This window comes from Caretta caretta, chromosome 12 (assembly GCF_965140235.1).
Source record: "Caretta caretta isolate rCarCar2 chromosome 12, rCarCar1.hap1, whole genome shotgun sequence".
NCBI lineage: Eukaryota > Metazoa > Chordata > Testudines > Cheloniidae > Caretta > Caretta caretta.
The window spans coordinates 17,423,666-17,449,606 of NC_134217.1; the positions used below are offsets into that span (position 1 = coordinate 17,423,666).

General features: G+C 39.8%; 1 protein-coding gene across 8 annotated transcripts in view; it reads left to right on the forward strand.

Annotated features, from left to right (window-relative positions):
- Positions 1–20,080, forward strand: part of ZNF423 (zinc finger protein 423) — a 326,267-nt gene extending 306,187 nt beyond the window's left edge. For all 8 annotated transcript variants that reach the window (XM_075118370.1, XM_048816600.2, XM_048816601.2 and 5 more), the window contains one exon: positions 19,456–20,080. In XM_075118370.1, the coding sequence (XP_074974471.1) occupies positions 19,456–19,553 (98 nt within the window). In that variant the 3' untranslated portion in view covers positions 19,554–20,080. The remainder of the gene's footprint in view (positions 1–19,455) is intronic.
- Positions 20,081–25,941: the final 5,861 nt, after the last annotated feature.

Below are 25,941 nucleotides of genomic sequence, written 5' to 3' on the forward strand. Positions count from 1 at the left end.
TGAAAACTAAAGCAAGGGATATAATAAACAATGCACAAATAATCCAGGTACTGCGCTAACAAGGTATCTGCCAGTTCCTTCCTAGTGCAGGTGCCTGCTCGGAAAGAGAGGCTTTCCTTTCTGTTCAGATTTGAAGATAAGTCAAACCACTGAATTAAGGGAGCTTCACTGGAAGATTTTTCTGTAATTTTAAGTGCCAAGTTCCTTTAAATGTCAACACATCAAAGGAAAGAGGATGCCATGGCCCATTGGCTAGCATCATCATTTGTTTTTTCCTTTTCAGCGTATATCAAAAGCTGCAGGTTTAAGCCATAAACTGGCAGAAATTGCTACACACAAGCTGCACTCATTATATTAACAATGATTTGTCACTAATGTTCTCTAAGGGCTTGATCCAGTGCCCATCAAAGTCACTGGGAGCCTTTCCATCGATTTCAGTGGGCTTTGGATTAGGCTCTAAAACGGCTTCCTTAAAGGGGAAAAATAATCTGTCTTTGCATATATAATGGAGGGTAGTGTCAGTTAAATATCTGATATGTCCTCCAGAGAGGGGATATATCCTGCCCCTGTTAATGGAACTACTCGATCTAATAAACCTCTGATTCCTATGATGCTAATAATCTTGGGCTCGATTGTGGCTTGGTCTAACTGGGCCAGATAAGGTAGTGTAGCTATATAGCCACATCAGTTTTCCTTTGATTGTGTCTCTGGGTACAGCAGGAGATCAGGGTGAGGAGTGGAGGGAAGTCATGGCTCCCCCGCAATCCAGCAGCCAGTGGAGCTGGCTGGGTAGTAGTGGGGGACCAGGCTTTGCCCTGAAAAGAATTGCAGCAAAGTTTCTGCTGCCCTCCAGAGCAAGAGGGCAGGAATTGAGCCTCTCGGAAGCCCAGTTTCTTCCTCTGGGAGCATCACAGCTGCATTCTTCCCCCTTCTTAGGGCTGAACCTAAAAGCTCAACTTAGCCCTTAGTAATCAGCGCACAAATATAAGAGTTACAAAATCTAGATTCTGTTCCTGGCTTTATCATTTTGCTCTGTCCCCTTGGGCATTTAATGTCTCTGTTTCAGGTCTGGAAAATGGGGGTAATAGTACTTACCAACTTCTCAGTGCTGTGGTGAGGCTTAATTAAACATTTTGTAAAATGCTATGATATCCTCTTCCAAACGGCCCTCTCTATACATGCAAACATTTCAGAAATTGAGAATAAAGCTCCCAATTGCATCAGTGATGTAAACCCAGGCCTCAATTGTTTGAGGAGGTTTCACAAAACACCTGGTTGAAGTACTGTTTGCTCAAAAAAAAAAAAAAAATTGACACCGTCCTAGAACCTGAGCTGTGAGTGTGGCAAAAAGGTAGCACTTTCCTTTATGATCCTCGTGCTGTGTTTTACAGTTTGTGCTTGGCTTAGATATTAAACCCCAGGAAACTCTTTCTGGAAACAACCCATAATAAATTCTTTCTTAATTTGGTGGAAGGCATTAATTAATTCAGTACATAATTTTGCTGTTTTTTCAGGTGAGGTGTGTGTTTCTTTAAAACAGAAATCCCATCTTTGTCTTTCAACTATCGGTGGGCTCTCTAAGACCTAGCAATTCATACATTTTTCCTGCTATCAGAACGTCAGTCTTCCTCTAAAATCAGACAAATGAACCAGACAGTACTGTAGCAGACTTGGTTAGTGTTAAAACAAGTTGATTAGCCAATGTGCTTGGAGCGTTTTTAATGTTTAATCATTATTAGTTATAAAACTAATAAATTACAAGAAAAACAAGACCCATTCCAGTCATATCACTGGGCTTTCAGTCAGATAATTATAACTAACAATAATTAAAAATTAAAAGTGCTTTAGGCGCATACCCATCATATTTAGTCTGTCTGACTGCACATCCTTTAAGTATTGCAAAAAAGGAAGTTCTGCTTATGGTATATTGTCCAGATTGGAAAGAAAACTGTCATTAGGTCTCTGGTTTTCAGAGTGCAGGTATATGCTCAGTTGAGGAGGAACATGTCATTGGCTCCAAATACTTATTTTGGTGCTGGTGAAACCCATCATTAATTTCCAAATTTAAGAAATATGGGCATGAGTTATTGAGGAGTATACTTATTGGCTCTGTACCAACTAATATGTAACTTTTATATTAGTAGTCACTGCGCTTGGCGTCTAGAGTCTATTCCTAGTTCTGAAACCAAGAGTGCTTGCCACTATGCCCCTCATTGTGGCTTGGCAATGTGCTTTTGTCATGGAACAAGACATTACACTTTCTGTGTGCACATCCATTGTCAAGAAGGTAATCTGCGCTGAAGATGATGGACTGACTTGACATGTTCAGAGAAAACATTGACATCCATGCACTGATTGACTGCTTCTCCAGGAAGGTGCATAACTTGCTCCGTATGTTATTTAATGCATTCTGTCTTGCTTTCTGGGGTTTTTTTGTGTGCTGCCAATAGAGTCTGTCTTCCAGATATTAGTGAAAGAGGAGGCCTGGCTTTGTGTCTTAGAATAAAACCTCATATCCCGGCTCATATCCCAGTTCCCCTCCAAAATCTGTTGCTTCAGTCTCTGTTCCTTTGTTCTCACTGAGGACGGTGAATCAAGTAGGCATCGTTGGGTGCCACTGCAACTCCAAGGATAGGGGATGGAGTCTAACATACTTCCTCTTCAGTCTCTGAGATGACAGCTTTGATTTCTTTTATCACTTGAATGGTAACATTTTAGGAAAATGAATGTACAGAGCAAGTGAATAAGTAAATGGATGCCTAATGACCTCTCTGGCACAAGCAGGCGTCAATGGCAAGGAGTCTTGGAACAAACAGATCATGTATTGCCTGTTCACTGTCCTTGCCCCCTTCTAGCTGTGAACAGAGACGGTTGCAGAGATCTTGAATTGTCTTGTGTCTTGATTTGGTTAAGGAAGGCATCATTTATCCTTTAGTTACTCAAAGAAGATTCTGATCAGCATATCAAAAATCTGCATCTGCATTATATGGCATCTCCTGTGTCATTTCAGCAAGATCCAGTGTGAGCTCTCAGGCTAACAAAGATTCACCTGAGACTGAGCTTGGAAATTACTGGTATTTCAGCACTCTGGTCTGTACCATAAAAAGTCCCTCTGCTTCAAATACTGTTAATGCTATCGTGTGACTCACCCTGGCTAACAAAGTGTACATAACTTCACATTAGCACGTGGAGAATACCCAGCAGTGATGCAGAGTGAAAGAAAAGGGTGTCAGGTGAAAGCCATCGGTTGAGTCATTAATGCACTGAAGTGCACCCAAGTGTCAACATGTGTGATCAAGTGTAAGGAGGCATGTAGTTCCAATGTGGCAGTGCTGGCAGAGAGAAGGGACTTCCTACAGGAGAGATGGCACTTGGATCTGCTATTTAGGCTGCCCGTCTAAACCTATTGTTGCCTGTCATCTATGCCCTAGGGCAAGGGTCCAACCAACTTTTGAGCAGGCACCATGCCATCCTAACAGATGGCCATGAGTGTAAGCAGCCAAGAGACAATGTATATGCATCAGTTATATTTACTGAAAGCACAGTCCCTTGACGGAAACATCCAAATGACAATTCTGAGCTTAGATGCCTTTAGTTAAAGGAATATGGAATTGCAAATCTGACTCTAAGCGAGAATAATTTATATATGTTGCAAAGTAAACCCTATGACACACAACTGTGTGTGTGGTTATATATATACACGCACATGCACACCCAGACAAATGTGTTGAATACAGTGTCCAGTTCAAGGGCTCTGTCATGATATTCACAACTCTCCCAGAAAGTGACCCTAAGTACCTGAGAGATCTCCTTCTCCTCTGTGATCATGGCTTCCAGTGACAGCTGTGTTCCACTAGAACTATGAAACTGCCAACCAAGGGAGAGGCACAGGAGCTCTGGAAAGAGAACTTTCACAGGAGCTGGACCTAGACTATATAATTCACTCACAAGGGATGATCGTGTCCATGGATCTAAACACTTCAAGAAATAAGTGAAAAATTCGTCTGTTTGGTTTTCCCTCACAAACACACATGCCTCTTTCCAATAGTACAGTGAGGGAGACCATATGCGTACTTAGATAGGTGGGGGGGGGTGTAATAAATTCATCTCGCTCAGAGCTAGATTTGAGTTTCCACATCCCTTTTATGACAGAAAAAGAACAATATGGTTGATGGAAAAGACTCTTATTTTATTTTTAAATCGTTGCTTACCCAAAAAACTATACTTGATGTACTCCTAACATATATCCTGGGGAAAGCGTGCTTGCATACTTTAAAGGTTTTTTTCCTTCGATAACTTATGGACTCTGTTTGAATAGTACTTGGTAGTGCTCTTGAAATAAGTGTTTTAAAGAAACCTTTAAATAAATAATTCTGTACTCATATCAGTGGAATAAGGATCCATTCATACTGTATGAAAATAAATAAATAAATCAGGCGTGTTTCACTTCCAGGTATACTAATGTCTTCCCATCTAGAGTACATTGGACTGTTTTACTATTAAATATCCATTCATGACCAAATGGAGATGGCCCAGGAGAAGAAATGAAAAGGTGGATTTTTTTTTCTGGAAGACCAGATTGCACTCTCTGGTCTGGCAATAACAATTACTAATGACATTTAGAGAGAAATTAACTATGAGAAATGCAAGGTGGCATTTCAGCGGTGCCAGTCAGTAACATTGCATCAGAGCTCACAGGAGAGAGGAGAAAAAGTTTATGGATGGAAAATTAATTTTGTTATGTCAACAATTAACCAACACCTTTTCTTCACTCTACCACATTATCACAAATTACAAGTGTGACAGAATATAGCAGCTCAGCAGAGGAATGAAATGGTACTTTAAAAGCCATGCTCCTAGAGACAGTTTCACTAGCCTGTGTTTCATTCCACTTTGTTCAACAGTGAATGATAGCATTGGAAATCAGACTGACTGGGGAGGAAGAATTAGCTTTGACTCTGTAGGGACAAATATTATCAGTCATCCTCATCAATACCAGCGGTTTTCAGGCTTCGTGAGCTGAGCCCCCCCTTTGAATTACAGTTTTTGGTTGTGCCCTCCCAACCCAGACAAAAATAGACACAATACCTTCCCCGCCCCTCTCGGGTCTTCAGGGTGTGGCAAGACTCATGCAACAGTCTCTGGGAGCGGAGCCAATGCTGGGTGCAGAGGATGCTGGGAGCAGAAAGTGGTGCAGCCGCAGCGGATGTTGACACTGACCCACAGGTGAGTCGGGGGTGGAGCTGGTACTCCCACCCTGCCATGGAGGGCTGTCGAAAGCCTCGCTTGGCATTGCTGCTCGCCTCCCTGAACTTTCCTCTGGATCCCCCTGAGGGGTGGGGGGAAGCACGCCCCGCATTTGAAAACCTCTGATATGTACAAAAAATTACCGTATAGTTCTGCAGCACCTTCTGTCTGCGGATCTGAGAGTGTTTTACAAACACTAATGAATTAAATTTCTCAGGACCTTTCCTAGGTCAATGTTATCCCCAGTTTACAAATCAGGGTGGCAGTTAAGTATCTTGCCCAAACCCACTGAGGAATTTTTTTGGCAGAGCCAGACATAGACCCAGATCCTTTAACTCCCAGGCCTGTATGTTAATCATAAGGTCATCATCTCACTCTGTGGGTCAAATAATACGTGCCTCTGCATGGAACCCCTTTTCCTGCTTCGTCCATTGCACATTCACACAGGAGACACCCATTACCCATAGCGGGGCTGTGGGTGATAGCTGCAGGTGAGACTGTGAGGATGACAGCTGGCACCTGCTGCTGGTGAGGGGACTAGCTTGATAAAACTGTGAAGGAGCACTGGCTAGTCCATTTAAAGGAGTAGCAGGTCCTGGTACCCAGTGTTTTCCCTCCAGTACTCAGGAGTAGTATGGCTTAGAGAACCATAATACTTCCTGGTACTGATACTCAGGCAGTGCACCTCCTCCCCTTTCCCAGCATGGAGGTGTTTTGTCAGAGCCCTACTTTAGTCCTAGACTATATTTCAAGTAGCAAATTCTTCAGACCTGCAATTAGATGACTTCTAATAAAACTGAGCCACTGTTTTCTCTCCAAATTTCTACAAATTCTCCCCCTGTGTCTACATCTCTGTCCATCCAGTGGTGGAAAGAAGAGGGGATATCTAACAAAGCTACTGCTGTGATTTTCTGTTTCTTTCCTGGCTACTGTAACAAATAGCTTGTGGTCTAATAGTTGATTAATTCTGGTTCCTCCTGTAGGTGTCGTTATAATTTAAAAAATTATTTGAGATTTTTAAAGGATCATGGAGTTGTACATTTGAAGGGGTAGAACATACACATAATTTAAGGAACTACTGGAGCTTGTTCCACCTCTCTGGTTAAATAGCTCATGGAAACTGGTGTGTAGCATGCTTTTGAAAGAGCAGTCCCTTCATTTGCTTGCTGCTAGAGCAAAACTAGGTTGCTTGTCCAGACATAACAATATATGCCTGAGTGTTTTCACAAGAAACGTCTAGATCATTACATATAATAGGTCTCAGCTGCAGTTTTGATCACTGAAGCATGCACACAATTCATCACAGCAAATTAGGTACGTCTTTGTAACTTATCTTTCTGCAATTTGCTGGCACTTTTGGAGAGCTGAAACTTATATTGTATGTGCTGCAGAAGCCATTTCAGATCAAATATGCTGTGTTTATTGTAGGAGAACAAGGATTCATTAATAACAAAAACATGGAGCATTCTGTGTTTCTGTTCCAGCATCTTGCAGAACCAGCCGTAGTACCAGCAGAGATCCCTGGCCACATTCATTATTTATCTATTTTAGTGAAGTTCTTGTCTGCAGTAAAAGAGATGTAAGCTTGAACATATCAGATTGTTTGTGCCAAGACCTATACTATAGCCCTTTCAAGAAACCCGAGGCATCCTTCATTCTAAAATCATTACACAGGCCATTTATCTGATTGGCTTTTGTCCTGTCTGGCTTGCTAAAATGTTGCTTGTTCTTTAAAAAGCTCAATTTGACCTTTTTAAAAGAAAAGGCACTTGCTGTTTTTATTTTATTTATTTATTTATTTTTGCCAAGTGAACTAAAACCAAACCTTACATCACTGGAAATAGACATTCAAAAGCCTCACAGGTACTGAAAAGCATTAATTTTATTTCTAGAAGAGGACAGATGCTGGTGGACTTGGAATTACATTTTAGTGGATTCATCAGTATCAGTTAATCGTCAGTCTGTATGCAAATAGATATGTTTGAAATAGTTAATATGAATGTATCCTCTGGATTTTTTACAGTAGCATTCAGACCAGCAGTATTTGAACTTCTGGTTTGGGTTTGTTTTTGTTTTGTTTTGTTCTTTTTGGGAGAGATGAGGGAAATATTGGTTGTGTTCATAATTGCAGGGCTTTCCTATGTATAATAAGGTTCTTGGTGTTCAAATATACAGATATGTTGCTGACTTAAAAGCAAGATGGCAAAATATTCTAGAAGAAATTCCCAACACTGCTGCAGGAAAAAATAAACATCTCAATCTCAACATAGCTAAACCCTGGTGGACTGAGAAAATCCTTTTCAGTGGCCAGGTATTTTTAACTCTGTGTATGAGATTGATACACACATAGCTAGATATTTGCATCTATTATCAACAGCCCTCTTATTGGTTTTATTTCTTGCAATAGAACTTAAGGTTAATAGTTAACACTACAACACATTAAACCTCCACCTCCCAAAATTAAAAGTGCTACTATGCTGCTGTAGACTCTACTATGTGGTATCGTTAAGGTTTGGGATTTTATTTAAATCTGAAATTTATATCCGGGAGAAATAAATGATTTGATTTAAAAAACAGCTGGAGGGAGGGAAAACACTGTTTGTTTTGTCCTCTATATTATTTTTCCCAGTCAGATAATAAGTTTATGGTAACCATCTTCTTTATCCCAACATATTTTGAAAATAATGTGTGTGTTTTAGCTTTGAGGCCTAAACTTGACACAGAAAATCCTGGATTGATCTCAGTCATACTGTTATTTCCTAATGCTGTGATGGTCATGGGGATTTCAGATACCTTTACAATTAGAAAGTATTGTAAAAATAGGTGCATTTAAAAACTAAAAGGCTTTGGGGGTATCTCTGCACTGGCTAGCAAAAGACTTGGGTTTGAACGCCAGGCTCTGGCTCCCCAAGCTTTCATGACATGAGACTGCTATGGAAATAACATATTCATCCCTGGATGCTGGGCCGAGAAGACAAGAAAGGAGCGCCTTGCCTTGTGTCACATTGCTCAGCAGCAGCCTCGCCATCTGATTTAAAGAGTACAGACTGCCTTCAAAGAAGTTCTTAGCCAGTTCTCATTGTTTGGAAGGATGGTGGCTATAGTATAGGCCGGCATGGTGGGAGGTCAGGAAGAAGGGTACTCTGATAGTTAGGGTCACAGAGAGCAAAAGGAGGTGGAGCAGTTAAAAAGTTGCTCGGTAACTTGCTCTTTTACCTCTGGGTTTGTATTTAGCCAGTGGAGTTGTTTCAACATTGATGTTTTTGCCACCAAAGCTCTGTCAGTCTTTCCATTTTAACCATCTATTTTCAGAGAATTTTAATATACCCATAGACATACTGTATCTTCAGGTTAAAACTGGAGCCACCCCAGAGCGATACACTTTTTTGAAAGTAACTTTAAATAGTTTGAAAGTGTTTGCAAAATATGCTGATAAAATACTGTTTCTTAATAAATACTTTGTTGTCACAAAATACATTTGGGGAGGAAATAGTTCTGTGTGATGCTTGGATCTGGTGGGCGGAGTGAGGGAATAGAAAAGCAGAAATAGTGCAGGAAACATAATTTGTTTGAAGATTATGCTTACTCTGCATTGTCTGGTTTCCTTAAACAAAAATGGCCCGGGAATGTTTAATATACAGGCTTGGTGCATATGTGCAGTGACCCGCATTTATACAATAAACTCTAATGGACTGATAGGTAACAACTTGCTCTGTCTTTGCAAGTTTTAAAATTAATGGAATGCTTAGCAATATTCTGTATGATATATACTTAACCAACACAGAATTATTGTAACATCTCCAAAGAACATGGATCGTTTTAGATAGATAATACACAACTGGAATTTGGATATAAATGCAAATTATATATATATACTCTCTTGTTCCTCACACCTGTTTAGAGCTTATTGTGTCAGTAGTGATTGCTTTTTAAAATAAAGCGGCTATCATGAAGAAATCAGCTTTTCCTAAGAGTAACAACACATGGTAACTTGACAGCGTTAGTTGGAAAAATGGACCTTTTCAAGGATACAGTTGTACATGGCTTTTGTGCCATCTTGTCATACATTCCATCAAGACGATATCTCATCACTGTTTTGTCTTGTGGTGTCTTGGTGGGGACATCTTGTCTCAGAAATATTTTGGCCCCATTATTAAACACACGTGACCAAGTCCTGCTTGCCTTATTCACACAAGTAGCCCCTTTGAGTTCATTTGGCTGAATCAGGCAAACAGAATGCTGATCACAATTATGGTTGTATGTTTCTATATTCATCCTGCACATACACTAGCGGAGAGGAGGCATGTAAAGTACTTCTTGGACTGAGGCCTTGTTATTTGGTAGCATACAGACTGTTCTATTAGGGGAAGTTTATATCCCTTAGTACGTGAGACCTTTGAAGTTAGAAACCTGCAATTGTGCTTAATTGTAATAAAAGAGCCAATATATCCAAGATGATGCATCACATCAAATATAACAATACATGCATACCAAATTATATAGATTCATGTTTATCTGCCTTCAAGAAAAATGAATCCATGATCCAAGTCTGTCATATCAATATTCCATTAGATGGAGATTTAATTTAATTGCTGCTTTTAAAAAAGTTGCAGATGAAGGAACTGTCATGTTTTATAGCCTTGGTGTAAGTGGACATAACTCTTTTGAAGTCAGTGCTCTTGCACCTGTTTGTTCAAGTGCTGAATTTGTCCCAGTGGGCCAAATTCTGCAGTTCTCATTCAGACTAAATTCCCATTGACATCAGTAAGGACATTGCCTGAGTGAAAACTGTAGAATTTGTCTCTTTAACATTGTGTGTGACCAAATATAATAAATGTGTTAAAACTCACAGTTGAGGCTGAAACTCTGTTCCTTATCCTCATGTTCAGCTGAACTGTACCTAAGATTTTCAGCAAATGAGCTACAGTAAAATCAACTGTTGTTCAGCCACTCCTATGACACCGAGGAACAACTGAGCAGGTTAAGAATACCATTTTAGGTTCAGTGCTGCATTTCCTGGCGTTTGTTGGTTTCTATTCCCATAGAAATGTACCTTCAGCACAGCTGTGCATTTGTCTATTTGTCTGTGCATTTCAACTGATGAGTTTAAAAGGTTCTATGTAGAATTCTTTCCCCCTGCTATAAGTGTGGGCATAGTGTGGGGAGGGTCAAGCGGCATTACCCCACAAACTGCAAGCCTCGGAGAGGCGCAGAATTTGCTGCCCCCGACATGCAGCCCATTGGCCTGACTGGAGCTGTCCCCCCTCCCCCTCCAATACAGAAATCAAACTGTGCCTATGGCTGTAAGTCTTTTTAGAATAAAAGGAATATACGAGCACTGGTCTCAACTAAATCCAAGATTATAGACCAAATTACAGAATTACTGCATGTGTGAAGAAGATCCACCACAAAGAGTACTGTAATGATGATGCCAGCCCTCAAAGAAATGAACAATTAACTGGCTTCAGCAATGTAATTTGCCTTAGATCACAGAGACATTAACAAGATGTGCTTCAGATAGGTTTCAAATAAATCAACAAAGCTATGATCCACAGTGACATATTTTGGCAAACAATAGCTAACAAGGATTACAGGAAAATAGTTCCCTCCTCACAAATGATTTTGAAATACTGCAATGCCGAGTTGGACCTGTGAATGGATAAAAAGAGATCAGCATCAGAACTGCCGCTAAAGTCTTTGGCATAGTGCAGTGAGAGGTGTTGTGAGTGTCTGTCTGTGTCTGTGACACTTTTAAGGTGAGTGCATGGCCTCAATAGATTAGAAAAGTTTTGAATTGAGATGTTGGGTTCATGAATACAATTTTGGAGGCTGGTTTCCTGTCTGAGCAACAAACAAGCAAACCAGGCACGTAGGGCTGCATGTTTAGACCGCAAATCAGAGTTATTGGCAAATTTGCATTTGTGAGTAAAATTCTCAGGGGCACGCAGTCCCCTGTGACGAGTATTATTAGCTCCCTTGTTTCATTGGGTGCCTGAGTAAATCATAGTGTTTATGGCTAGTCTCTCTGAGAGAAGGCTCTGGTTATCTCTTCATAATGTTTTCTCAAGTGGTCTTTATTTCCAAAGTGCTCTGGTAAAGAAATTTTCCCATGGGCTTCAGTTCACTTTTTCACAACAGAATTTTATCCAGGGTTTTTCTACGGAGCACATAGACTTTTTGGTGAAATATTTAATGGAGTATGTGAGACTGAGCCAGGTTCAAACAAGTATTTGGAGGAATTAATTTTTGATTATTTTGCCCTTCTTTTTTCTGAGCTTCCAGAGAAGAAAACTGATGGATGAAAACTTTAGAAAGAAGGGATGCCACTATGTTGGCAGACCTAAATGGAACGTTGAAAATGTGATGGGTGAGGTGTCAAAGTCTGATTATTTACAAACAATCTGGATTGGAAGTATTTGAAATTCATAAATCACTTAATGTAATTGTGAATAAAATGATATTTTCCACCAGTTACAGCAAACACCACAGAGAAAGTAATAATATGGTACTGAGAATAAAATGGAAAATGTCGTCATCAAAATGCAAGAACATTGTTACAGCAAAATGAAAAGAGTGTGAATATAGAGGTAGAGCAGGATAGGTAGAGAGGTGAAACACCAGCAGATACTGAGACAAATTCCCACCAGCCATTCAGGTACAAAATAAAGATTATGAAAAGTTACTTTTTCCTGTTTTCTTTTACGATTTTTAAAAAACCACTGTTATGTGCTGATACATTTCAATAAAGATTAAAACCATCATAGGGGGTAATGTTATCAAATGTAGATGGCAGACTGACGTGTATAGAATAAGGCTTTTGTCTTCTGTTCATATTTTATGAGTTCTGAATCCTTCCATTGACTACAGTCCATGAGCCTGATTCTGATCTCATTTATGCCACCCACACACTCAGCGGACCTGTTGTAGGTTTACACTAGTGTAAGTAAGAGCAGAATCAAGCTGCTCTGTTCTGGTTACCTAGTGTGCACAGAGATGTAGATGACAACTTAGATTGAGGGCCAGATTCACCTGGATGTAAACTGGAAGTAGTTCCATTTTCTGCTGGTACAACTGAGAGATGAATTTGGCCCTAAGGGTGCATAAACCAAGCAAAAAAACCCCTTTAATTCTTATTTCTCATTTGAAATATTCAACTTTGCTTTTTAACTGGTGAAGATCCTCCAAACCTATTTTCTTGAGTTCAATAATTTGTAAAGCAGGGGCTTCTAACTGCATTAATTCAAGTGCAATCCAAAAGTGTGTTAACACTGCGACTGACTGACGTATGGCAAGTTATCAGATTTCTGAGATATGAAGGAAGCAGTAACACAGGCAGACTTTTCCTTTCACAAAGGATATTCCACCTTTCGTTTGCCTCTACCACAATTTCAAGGGATTCTTCAAATGAATGGGAACATGTGAACCTGTCTTGCCTGACAATTTTTTTATTGAGTGCCATGATGACTTGGAGTTCGCTTGTTAGAAGCATTTTATATCGTGGGGAAACATCAGGGGAAAGGAAAGAAATAACACTGTATTTTCTGAAAAACAAAGATCTAAACACATATGTGTCACTGGATAAGAGTTACCTGAAAAAACTGGAAGGGGAATTAACACCTGGTTCTACAGGAAACATTGGTTACCACTATCAGTTTGAATGAAGTGTATTAACTAAATTGTGTTCTGAGTATTCATTCAGCTCTGTTTATGGCACACTCTTGAGTACATTTACTGTTTGTCAGAAGTGCAAACTAGTGAACATATGAGGCTTTAAGACAGGCCATCTGTTAGTCTTAGACCCTTGGATAATTGTCAAACAGTTCTAAAAATAAGCACATACAAACTGCAAAGGTGATTTTTCTTTTGAGTATTATGGCACAGGGAGAGCAGCAACCAAAAAAATAAAATAAAGCTATTCATTCTGTGATCAGATTTTTCTCTTCTGAGAGGTTTTCTGATTTTCCTCTGTGCTCTCTCTTGTTGGTCATGACATCCGTGAATGCCTCTCAAGTTTAGGGTTAGTTCAGCACCAATTTAAGGCTCATTGTTTTTCCACAGGGAGCGATAATCTCCAATGGTTGAGGCAAGGGTTTTCTTGTGTCCTCTGTCTAAACTAATCTCTTTATAAAGTCAAGGCACAAAGATTTTGATCTTTATTGATGGATTGTTGTTAATTGAAAAAAACCCACAATGTATAAAATACAAATACATAAATAAAAAGGACATTTTCTGAGAGAGTTTTGAATCATTTGGGGTTCAGACAGTCTAACAAAGGTTGCGATTGAAAAAAAAAGACATTACAGATGGTGCTTCCTAGATATTTAGACACCCTGGCTTGCTTTTGTCAAGACTTTTTTTGTAGAGTTTCCAGGTGGGTCCTTGTGTGCGTTTGCATTGAGGAGCAGGATTTACTCTTGGCTGATCTGGAAGGTGAGGGTTTTTGTGCATGTGACTCTCACCAGCAGAACTGAATGCTGTTCAATAACGGATTCTTTTTTGGGTATTCTCTGACCCCTGTAATGCCATTAAGGGTAGGTGAGGGAACGTGGAGAGTAAGGAGGTCTTCATATTGCTCCGCTAGTATCCTGCTCTGTGATGGGTGGTGGTTGACTCTGAAAGGTGTCCTATGCAGTCCTCCTTGGCTACCAGGATGGTAGCATGAGGCCTCAAGCATTGGAGGAGGGAGAAGAAAATGGCAGGGGAAGAATCCATGAGGCTCTTACAGAGAACTGGAGGATTCTGTGGTTGGGAGAAATACAATAATTTATAGGCATTATCTACCTAGATGTCACAAGATCATGCAGTTGTGTTCTTGCAGCATCAGTAAACACTTACAGTTTGTGTTGTTGCCTGTAACTACAGTGACTTCCATTTACCCTGACTCTGTGCAACCTGGTGTGCTGTCTGGCCAGATGATAATGTGTTCATCAGGCTGAATTAAAGAGATATGTGGGCAGTAAAATACTTGCTATCCACTTCTATTCAGAAATACCTAGGCATGCTCATATTCATGGGTATCCAATGGGCTAAACACCTGTCGAGTTTCATGTTGCTGTTTGTTAGACAGATCTGTTATCTGCATAATTTCTGTTGGAATGATTTGAGGAGAGGTTGCTGTTCATCTTAATGGGAGTTAGAGTGAGAGACTTTATAACCTTTAATCAGAGTTCCAGGCTGTGTATGAAACGGCTATGAGGCTTATGAATTTCACTCAAGAAGGGCACATATTGCCAGTCTTGTTGTGCCATCTTTTCACGCCTGTACAACTGTTTGTCAGAAGTGTATATGCTTCTGTTTGTCAGAAGTCTTTTAGGTGTATATGCTCAAATGTATAGATATCTATAACAGCTTGTACTAAATACATAACAGATGCACAATGCCACCATAGATTGGATGTATTGTGGCCTCAAACCATCATCACACCCCTTGCAGTTGCATTTTATTTTTTTCACCTGCTCCTGTGAAGTACACCTGTGACTTATTGGCAGGGAATTTGGTTGCAGTGTGGGAGACTCCCAGCCTGTGTGCCAGCCTTGTAGCTCTGCTCCACCGTGAGCTGCTTTTTTTTTGAGGTGGTTCTCCCAATCCTTATACAGCTTGTAAGAGTTTCTTTCTACTGCTCTAATGCTGTAGATGCTGTTTCCCTTCTTATTGATGAAGTGCTCTGAAAATAGAGGTTGCTGTGCAAGTGCTTTGATTATAATGCAGCATGTACACATATGATAACAAAGACATGCTCATTCAAGGTGTGCTGCAAAGTTAGCTTGAATCAACCACCAAAGCAAGCACTGATGTCCCCAACTAACTATCCTGTGGGGAGCAATCACTAAATGCATGTATGCCAGTTAATCCTTACAGTAAATCTTTTTATTGTCCACAAAAGCAGTCACCCAGTTCCAGAATGATTGGGGATGCCACAGCGAGTAGAAAACACCACATAAGCATTCAGGCACTCTTGGGGCCCAGGGATGATGCCCAGTTTTATCTGACATGGCTTTCAGAATTGGCATCAGTTAAATCTCCCAACCTTCTCATATACTGAGGCAGTGACTTACCTTATCTTGATAGGCTAGCTTAGTGCTGCTGCAGTTTTCCACTTGCCATGATGTCTCAGAATGATGTATGCTGAGGTCTCGGTAGTGCACCATGTCCTGGTAAAAGGACTTAATGGGAGATGTAAAGAATAGCTTTTAATGGTTAGGTTTCAGAGTAGCAGCCGTGTTAGTCTGTATCCGCAAAAAGAAAAGGAGTACTTGTGGCACCTTAGAGACTAACCAATTTATTTGAGCATAAGCTTTTGTGAGCAAGTGAGCTGTAGCTCATGAAAGCTTACGCTCAAATAAATTTGTTAGTCTCTAAGGTGCCACAAGTACTCCTTTTCTTTTAATGGTTAGTTTATACATTATGCCCTACTCCCCGAACCACCAAACACACAAACCATGCGCAAAGGGCATGCTTGGAAGATGAGGAAGATTTAGCACAATTGTCTGTGACTGCTTCAATATTCTTTTGCAGGTCACCTTTAAAGTTGGGGGGGGGCGGTTATAGTTTGTTTTATGTTGTTCTTGGTAAAGTGTAACTTGCTGTGTTGGAAAAACCCTTTGAAGCAATCCTGATTCCCACTGCAGTTCTAATCCACCCCTCCATTGGTAGGAAATGAGAATTTTCACAGCTGGTCAACAAACAGTTACTTAGCAGAAGTATAGCATTAATATTGATATATTGGGAAATATACAGTGTTCACTGGCTTCAAATTTACACTTCTGCCTACCTGGTGTAATAGTTCAGTTTTAGTACAAAGGGGTGCAATGAAAAGGGATCTCTACTAGCTAATTTAAGATGTGCTAATGGCTTTTCTTACTGCCTGTGCTTTATTTCTCTACCTCTTGTCATTTTTTTCATTTATAATATGGTTAACACATTTTCCCCAAAGGTCTGAAATAGATTTTGAAGTTGGTACTGATAAGGTTTAAATTGCTTTGGTCTGAAAATCTGGTCATCTTGGTACACTGTCTGTTGCCAGCCGTGCAAAATGTTGCAAAATGGCTACCATCAAAAAGATTTGAGCTCAAAAACATGTGATGATTGGATTAAAAATGTTCACGCTGGGGAACAAAGTTATAAAATGCAAGGACTGAACATAGCCAGTTTTCAGCCTTACCAAAATGCAGAGGCAATAAGCCACAAACACACACCTCAGGACTAGGCAGGAAAAAAAGAAATGTAATGTTACTGGTGAGTGGTAGTGTGGGTTGGAGGTCGTAATGCTTTAACTGAGTGGCTCACTTTTGTGGTCTGAAACATATTTAGCAGGTAAAAATGTATATTGGAAATACAGAAGATGAGCACATTCCCATAGGCCTTCCAAATATGCATCTGTGGTATTTGTAGGGTTAGCTCTTTGCATGTACAGAAACCCCACAGTCAAGTACTCTCAGGCACTTGTGCATGCAAGTTTTATCCATTTCGCTTTTGTAGATTCAGTTTTCTCATAGACGGAGGAAGGATTTAGTATACACAGACAGACCCATACATATTGTAAGGGCATTTTTGAGGCTCTTTAAAAATTTGGCCTTATATGTTAACTGTTTGGTGCTGGGATTAGTCAGCATGTCAATTGCCTGCAATACATGTGAGGGGAAAGGGGGAACAGCATTTTCCCCAGGACATCAAGTTTTGCATATGGAAAATGTATATCTGATCCATTTGACTGATGGCTTGTGTATTATGTTCAGTATAGGAGTCTTTATTTGAAAACAGATGACCTCGGCTCCATACAGCTGCTAGTTTGGGGCATAATCTGTTTGCATCTTTGTATAGACTCTGCTCACCAAAACACTCTATTTTTTATATTAGATCTGTGGCAGAACATATCATTAACCCATGTTTGAAGAGGGAGGGTTCACAATGAATGCTTCATTATCAGATTTAGAGTCACATACCATTCCTTTATTGACCTGCCTGGTGTAATCAGTGCAGCAGCCACACAGATTTGAAATCATGTACCCTGACTGTAGACTGTGCGCCCTGCATCTAGTGCTGATTGTGCATTATCTTTTAAATGACACTGCCTAAATAAGTATGGATTTGTCTACCATGAATAGTCCTTGCTTCAATTTGTGGATGGTAAACCTTTTGCATTTTTTTATTGGTATTGAGGGTGATCTAAAAATAGAATTACAATGAAGTGCACTAGAAATAGCCATGGTTAAAATGCTCAGGAACATGTTTGAACATGGGGATATGTGTGTATTCTTCAACTTTAAAAAAAAAATCTTTTCAATTGTCTTGATGTGCAAGCTCATTTATCCGTGTTGCTGTTACCCTATACAGCTACATTAGTCCTATTACATAACTTTGTTACTTGCTGTTCCCTTTGTGAATAACATGCAGCACTGCAAAGGTTGTTCTTCTGTATGATTGGTAATATCTCCATATTTAAAAAAGTCACAAACTGTCAGATTTTATGCTTGATTATGTTAAATCACTTAAAAGCAAAAAATATAGTTTCTTTTTACATTCTACAGATGTGATTCATAGTACATTAGTAAGCTTTCCATTTCTCTACACAGTAGTTTTGGTTATGGATCTCAAATATTTTAGCTTAATTTGTTGCAATATTCAGGGCATGCAATAGCTGTGCTATGGGCTATAGTTATGCTAAGCAAGATGCCATTATTTTGCTATTTTATCAGATTGTTTAATTCACAAAGTATCATCCTATGCATGTTTAAACTATAACACTTCCTCCGTTTCCTTAATCTTTTGTCATGTTGAAAGACTGATCATTGTGTAGAGTTTCGTAAGAATCTGCTTGCCACAATATCTATTGCTGATAACTTTTGACATGATTTAGAAACTCAACAGCACTTCTGACACCTTGTGGTCAGTTATTGGGAGTGCACAGTTCAGAAAATAATACCAGCTTTAAATGGGGTCACTGCTACCTAGAGAGACTACGGCTGCGAATGGAAGGTTCATTAGTTAACTATTTCCACAAGACAATTTTCATTAGACAGATGCCATTGCCATAATGAAGTAGAGGACCCATTTGTTTCTGATTGAGATGTAACAGTAGATAATTTAGAAGGAACAGATGATTTATGAAAAGTTAAAATATCTCCATGTATTTGAAATACATTGTACATAAATAATTTAATTCAAAATTAAGCTAGGGTTTTAGAAACTTTTCCTTTTTCTTTGGGAGACCTGCATGGTTCTATTACTAGAGAGATAGAAATTAGTAAATTAAAACTAGCATGAAGTGAAATGTGTGAATTTTGACTGGTAGGCATTTTGGCAAAATTTGAAAACGTTTAGGCCCCAATCCTGCAAAGGCTTATGCACAAGTATACCTTTATTTGCACAAATTATCCTATTGACTACTCATGCGATAAAGTTACGTCCATGCATGTTTGCAGGATTAGGGCTGTAGTATGCAAGCAAAATTTATGGGTATGTACTGCACTGAAAATACTGCTTTGAAATTGCTTCTGGATTTATTTGGCTTCTACACAAAGTGGCATGACTGGACTGTAATGTCTCCATCCTATGCTAAAAGAGCTATTTGTGATTGCAGGTGGTGGTTACAGCTCTACTAAAAAAAGGAGGACTGCTCACAAAGATGTGCAGCATAGTCTATTCTGTAAAGAGATTGAACTTCTGGGGGACATATCCAGCTTGTTTTCTGCAGTGTAAATTACCCTGTTGCCAGAACTAGTGGTTCAGCTGTTATTGCTGAAGTATTCCTTGGATTGCAAAGTGTGTGTCACAATCTGGTGTCTCTTTCTGCCAGTACTTCTACCAATGACTAGTGAGAATCAAGAGTAAAATATGGGAAGGGATCCCTCAGTGATACAGTTTTGTTTTAATTGTTACAATTAAGTGAATAGCTGAAGGCAGATTTTTCTCATGACATGTTACCATTTTCTCTATATGTATTGAAAATCTTAAAGGCTGTACTTGGTTGGTAGAAAAAAAATGTTTTTTCCTAAGTTCATGCCAGCATTAACAGATCTATCAGTACAAAGTGAATGTGTCATATTGGCAGCTGTTACTTATGAGTACTTTTTCTTTATTGCATTTTGTTTTGTAATAATTGAGAAGCTTTTATGTAGAACTCTGCATAAAGGGTAGTGAGTAGGAGGGTCTGGGCATGCTTTCTATTAGTCTGCCCCTCATGCATGTATCCTTTTTTCATCTTTCCAGAACCACACATTGAGTCAGCACACACAGTGAGCCACTGGCACTACGGGACACCTCTCTGCAGAAGACTTGACGGAGGCACAGTGGGGAGGACCATTTGAACATTACATCCAATCAAAGTGTCATTTGCAACCCAGATGTAAAACTCTAATGATTTGGCCATGAGGCGCTGCTATTATAAGCAGCTGGAAATGAATATTAATGGAAGAGATTAAAAGTATTCCATGCTCAGTATTTTTTATTGTCCTGCTTCAGCTAGTGTACTTTAGAGCTTCTGCTTCTGACTGAATTTATAGTGTTAGATAAATCTGCTTTGATGCTGTTGCCCTTTGTTGCTTCTTGTATTATATGGATAGTTAAAGATTAGGTGTGATTTTTTTAACTGCTTTTTAATTGCAATTTTAGGTAATTGTGCATTGTGATGTGATTGCTTGGCTATTGTCGGAATATTTCTTTTGAATTTTTTAATTAAAGACTAATGCTTTGATTGGATTTGCCAGTTCACCGGACAGTGATTAAAACTATGTAATGAATATAATCGGTTTCAGTGCAACTGGATGGTCTGCTTTATAAATGTGACTTAATCTGATTGCAATAACTAGTACAGTTCAATAAAGGGAATACATGAGATTAGTGTCAGAGCTTCAATGCATCTGTCAGTACACGTTATGTTGCTACCACCTGTACATGTGTGTCAGAGGACTAGAGTATAAAATAATTTGTTACCATACACGTGTAAACCCATGAAGTAACCAGAGCTTAATTTGTGCCAGAGCTTGCCCAGCACTCTAAGCTTGGCAGTTCGCAGCCCTGATACCTCTGGGCTTGCAACATCAGTTATGAAAGTAAAACAATTGCTTGAGCCCCAACACCTCTTTCATTACAAATTAAGCACTGGAAGTAACCCATGAAAAGTGAAGCCTTGAGGAGTGCAAAACATATACTCTTGTACTGAGTAGTGTATCCTCTCTTTGATGCATGCACAGAACTCCCTTTAAGGTTAATGGGAATTAAGCACATGCATTATGATGGAACAGTTGGCACTTTAGAAATTAACTGTATAAAACTTGTGCATAGAATTGGTTTTGGGTTTATTTTGTTTGTTTGTTTCCAAGCCCTGGCCCTATCGGGGGCTGGAGCACCCTCAGCTCCTACTGATGCCAATGAAAATTGAAGGTACGTAGCATCTTGAAGGATTGGATCCCTTCCTTCTGCTTTTTTGTTTGTTTCAACACAAGGTAATTAACATTCATGCTTATATACAAATGCAGTAACTGCTGGGCCAGTTAGGAGACTGTGTGTATATCAGCCACGTGAACTTCTAGACCTCCTGGTATGGGTTCTCTACTCAGCCACCGCACACCTGACCTATTAAACTGCCTTTTTATAATTAGGGCCCTACCAAATTCACAGCCATAAAAAACATGTCGTGGACCATGAAATCTGGTCTTTTACCCTATACTATACAGATTTCACAGGGGAGACCAATGTTTCTCAATTGGGGGGCCTGACCCAAAAGGGAGTTGCAGGGGGGTTGCAAGGTTATTTTAAGGAGGTTGTGGTATTGCCACCCTTACTTCTGCGCTGCCTTCAGAGCTGGGCAGCTGGGGAGCAGTGGCTGTTGGCCGGATGCCCAGCCCTGAAAGCAGAAAGCGTCGCCCCGCCAGACGCAGTGCAGAAGTAAGGGCAGTAATACCACTGCTGCCTTCAGAGCTGGGTGGCCCGAGAGCGGCGGCTGCTGACTAAGGGCCCAGCTCTGCAGGCAACAGCGCAGCAGGAAGGGTGGCAACACCCACCAGGCCAGCCTTCCTTCTGCGCTGCTGCTGGCGGCGGCTCTGCCTTCAGAGCTGGGCTCCCGGCCAGCAGCCGCTGCTCTCCCGCCACCCAGCTCTGAAGGCAGCGCCACGGCCAGCAGCAGCGCAGAAGTAAAGGTAGCAGTACCGCAAACCCCCCTACAATAACTTTGCAAACCCCCCTCCCCCTCCCCCCCCCCCCTACACAACTCCTTTTTGGGTCAGGACCCCTACAATTACAACACTGGGACATTTCACATTTAAATAGCTGAAATCATGAAATGTATTATTTTTTAAATCATATGACCATGAAATAGACCAAAATGGACTGTGAATTTGTTAGGGCCCTAATTATGATCTAATATTAATACTGCTAATTAGTAGATTTCTTTAGCATACCAAAATTGAGCACAATTTGTTGTCTTTGCCCTGTGTCTGAGCTTGGAGGATGTCACTAACACCTTGTAGAAAGTACTTTACAGGGTCATATACCCTTCAGTGTAAAAACACTAAGTACCTCAGTTGGTTTATGCAGTGCATTACAGTTGGGATTGGAATACACTGTGTAACAAATGGAAAGGCTGAAGCTTCTTTTTAGTACACCTCCTATACTGCAGATTATATTTTGATGTTTAATTTCCTGCTGGTTTTGATTGTTCTCTGTTACGTTGGCGCACCACACCTTTAAGGCAGTGGGAGATACCCACTTGTAACTGAGGACAGACTGGGACTCCTGGTTACAAAGAGGGATTTGGGTTCATTCCTAAACTAGAAAGGACTAGGGCAAATGTAAATTATACACAGTTATTTTGAGAAATGTTTCACATTTCTCAAGAGAATTAGATTCATTTTCCTGTTCGGGGAAATAAGAGCATTTTTGTTTCCAGTTACTCTGCTGACATGAAATTGGTTAATTTTCTTCTTAGTGAAAGCTGACTTGGACACTGACAGGTAGTTTAGGCTCAAAATTTTGTTTTTATTAAAAAAATTACAAAACTCAATTTTAAAAAGAAAACTAGTTATAATTTTTCTTCATTTCAGTGAAAATGCGTCTGTTCTTATTTAAATAAATTTTCTCTTGCTACCTTTGAAACCTAAGCACTGTTCTAAATACATCCAGTTCCAAAAACACAGCTTCAATTTTTAACCTTTTAAACATTTTTTCTATGTAAGCCACTAAATTGGTTTTAGCACTGAAGAATTAAATAAGAACTGCAGCAATTAATAATACCACAAATAATGTAATAATGCATTTCTAACCACATACTGTACCCACAGCCAACTTGCAGGCAAAATTTTAATATGGGATTTTCTAAAGTGCCTTCGGGACATAGAATTTCAACGCAGTTGTATGCCTAACTCCATTACATGCTTTTAGAAAATACCATCCATTAAATGTACCATACCTACTACCACTTTAAACGAAAACTTCTTATAGTTAGGGGTTTAACCTAGGAGATCAAAAAAAGGCTGCCTTCAGCCTCGTTACTAAATTAACTAAATAAGGGGTGGCTTTGTACAGGCAACATTTGAGCTAATCTAAAAGAAGCCTTTTTCAGCTAGTAACTTCGTCACCCTTCCGATGGTGCAAAGAATCTGGCTCCTGCTTCCAACCAGTCCCAAATCCCAGAGCACAGCTCTCTAACGCCTTAGCTGTGCTACAAAAATTACTGGTGCGGTTGATCCGGTGCTGAACAGGGTTTAGCTAAAAGTTTAGCCAAGGTCAAACTGTATTCAATGTCATATCAGAGAGTGTGGTTCAAAGACGCTCATGGCAGTGGGATGGGAAAATTGCTTAACTGACCACCGCATGCCCAGCCACGTTACCCTGAGGAAAAGGGAACTATGAGAGACTAACTCTCTCCCAGAAGATGAAGAATGTGTTTGTGTCCGCATGCTAGTTTACTTTTCCACTAGGTTAAAAGGGTAGGTAACCCCAACCCTAGGGGTCAGGAATTGACTTTGTTCCATGCAGATTGACAAGGAGGTAGGTGTAACACCTGCTACTTCTCCTTGAAATAGAAGCTGTGCCAACTTGTTGTTCAGTGTTATCCACCAACCCACATGACTTCCTATTCTGAATGAATCATTTTGGATGAGTTGCAAAACACGCCACAGTTGGATAGGTCACCTGAATGTGTCTGAGAGCTCGCTCAGCACATTCTTGTTGCTCTCCTCCTGCCCCCAATCGCAGTGGGTCAAGATGTAAACCATCTCTCTGGCTTAGGTCATCAAGAGTTAGAGATGTGAAGAGTGGGCAATTTCCTTTTGCCTCTTCTGCCATCTGAGTCTTGTGGATGGGCAGCACAAGTTAGAAAAGAAAGGAAGGCCAGACTAGGCTGCACTTAGCGCTTGAGGCTGGAAAAAATTGAGTTATAGCTCTCTTCTTCAGTCTCCGCTGTGCCTTGCAATACTTTAGTAATGTCAGAACTCAAGTGATCTGATTGCAAATGCTGACTTTTGTTTTTCTTTAAGAATCTTTCACTCCACCGCAGTGTGATCATACCTACAAATGTCCAGTGACATTTAATGTAAATTATAGTCTAGCAACTTGTTTTGTGGAATATTTGCCATAACCAGCGTCTATAAAAAAAAAAAAGAACTTAATGAAAGCACACACAATGACCAGCGATGCTGCCACCTCAGTTACTGCTTTGCTTATGAGCCAAAGATGATGTAGGCAAAATGGCTGGGGCTGTTTTAATAAGTAATTATGAATTTCAGCCTTCTCTGAATATGAAAATGAAATCTGGTGCTAGGAAATGGAAGGAGAGTGTTCAGCTTTCACAGTTACTGTGATGATTTCTCTCTATGGGCTTGATCCTGTGAGGTTCCAAACCCCTGCCATTCCCGTTGACAATAGTTCTTAGCACCTATCAGACCCTTTGTTGGTAGATGCTGTTTCCTCTGTTACTGCATCTGGCTGTCATCACTGGCTATGCAGGTGCAGACAGAGGGGTTTCAGTTGCTGGAAAATTTAATTTCTGAGTCTTGTTCCCATTTTTGCCTGTGGCCAAAAGGAGATATATTGGCCTGGAAGGTTGTCTGAATCTATAACATGTCAAACTGAATGGAGATGCTCTCTGAAAGCCCCATGTAAAGTTTTATCTACTTGTCCATGTAACATTAATTTACTCTTCAAACTGGTGGCTGCTGATATGGATCAGGAGGATTCTGTTCAGATCCCAGTTAATGTGGAAGATGTACCGGTAAGTGGGAGCGTCATTGGCAAGATGGTCTATAAAGATGAGGTCGTATCAGAGAATTCACAAAACACGTTAGACTAACCACCCTTCAAAGTACCTGAGTGGTATCAGGGACACTGAGATACAAGCTATGAGAGTATAAAGAAAAACTTTATTGCTCTTTTGTATATAAAAGTCGAGGTAAACATTGACACACAGATTACTGGTAAATTTAGTTCAATGAAGCCAATACATTTGTAACAATTTAACAGATTACCATTTATATATTGAATGATTTTACATTTTCCGTGTCTGCATACCTCCATGTCAAAAGAAGAGTCAAATACTCTGAACTAAGCATAAGTTATTAAACTATGTTGCAGGACATAATTTTTACAGTGTCTGTACAATCACCTTTTACATACAGTATTTGTGTTTTGACTGACCACAACTTCAGATCTTTGTCTGTAGACTAATTCTTAACATTAAATATTTCATACGTTTCACTGATAGCTTATCTTCTTCTTCTAGCCTTAGCCCAATCGCATCCCAGGTTGGCTCTTTGAGTCCTCCTACATTCCAGTCTGTCTTGAAACAGTTCCTTGGAAACTCCATGGCTAATCAAATCCTTTTGTGTTACATCCATCCAGTTAGTTTTGGGTCTTCCAGCCCTTCTCTTATCCTCCACTTCTAAGTTTATCACTCTGTTGGAGCAAATGGGAGTTTTATCATTGACTTCAATGAGGCACGATTTCATGCTGCAGATTTACATTGGGGTGCCTACCCGGGTGCCAAAATCCTTAATTTAGACAAGGTCCTCGGAGTTAAATTGAGCAGAACATGAATATCTCCTCCTCCTGATTTTTTTTCCCCTCTGCACCTTTTCTTTTCTCCCCAAACTCTCCTTTCTTGCAATTCTGTGTGCTCTTTAGTTTCGCTTATCTTTCATTTAATTGTTGTTGTCCTCCTAACTGCAAGATCCTCTTCTTATAGTATCAGCCACAGCCTGACCTATGGTCTATTTATAAAGGAATTATTGTTACTTTTCTAAAGTTTAATAGATAAAATGAGAGAGAGAGCTAGCATATGCCTATCTGTAGAAAGCATCCAAAGGAAAAAATAATCAAGCACTCCAAGAGTAAGATAAGATAATTACCACATCACCTACAGGATTCTTAACAAAGTATGAATCTTCATTGCCCTATTAATGAACTGTAATTTAATCGCTTGAGAGCATCTCAGTACGGAATCAAAATGATTTTTTTATTATGACATTCACTACATGGACAGTTTTTATTTGATACGTGTGAAGAAAGTATAGCTGGATATGTTTGGGAAAGCATTGCATGTGAATTTCATCTATGTTTTGTTACTATGGTATTACTTAGTAAACACAGATTAGATTAGATTAGATTAGATTAGATTAGGAAAGTCAATTTATTAATGAACTCCTTTATGTTTATTAAACCATTATTTTTTCTTAATTTTCTGGAGAGAAATTTATTTTTCCT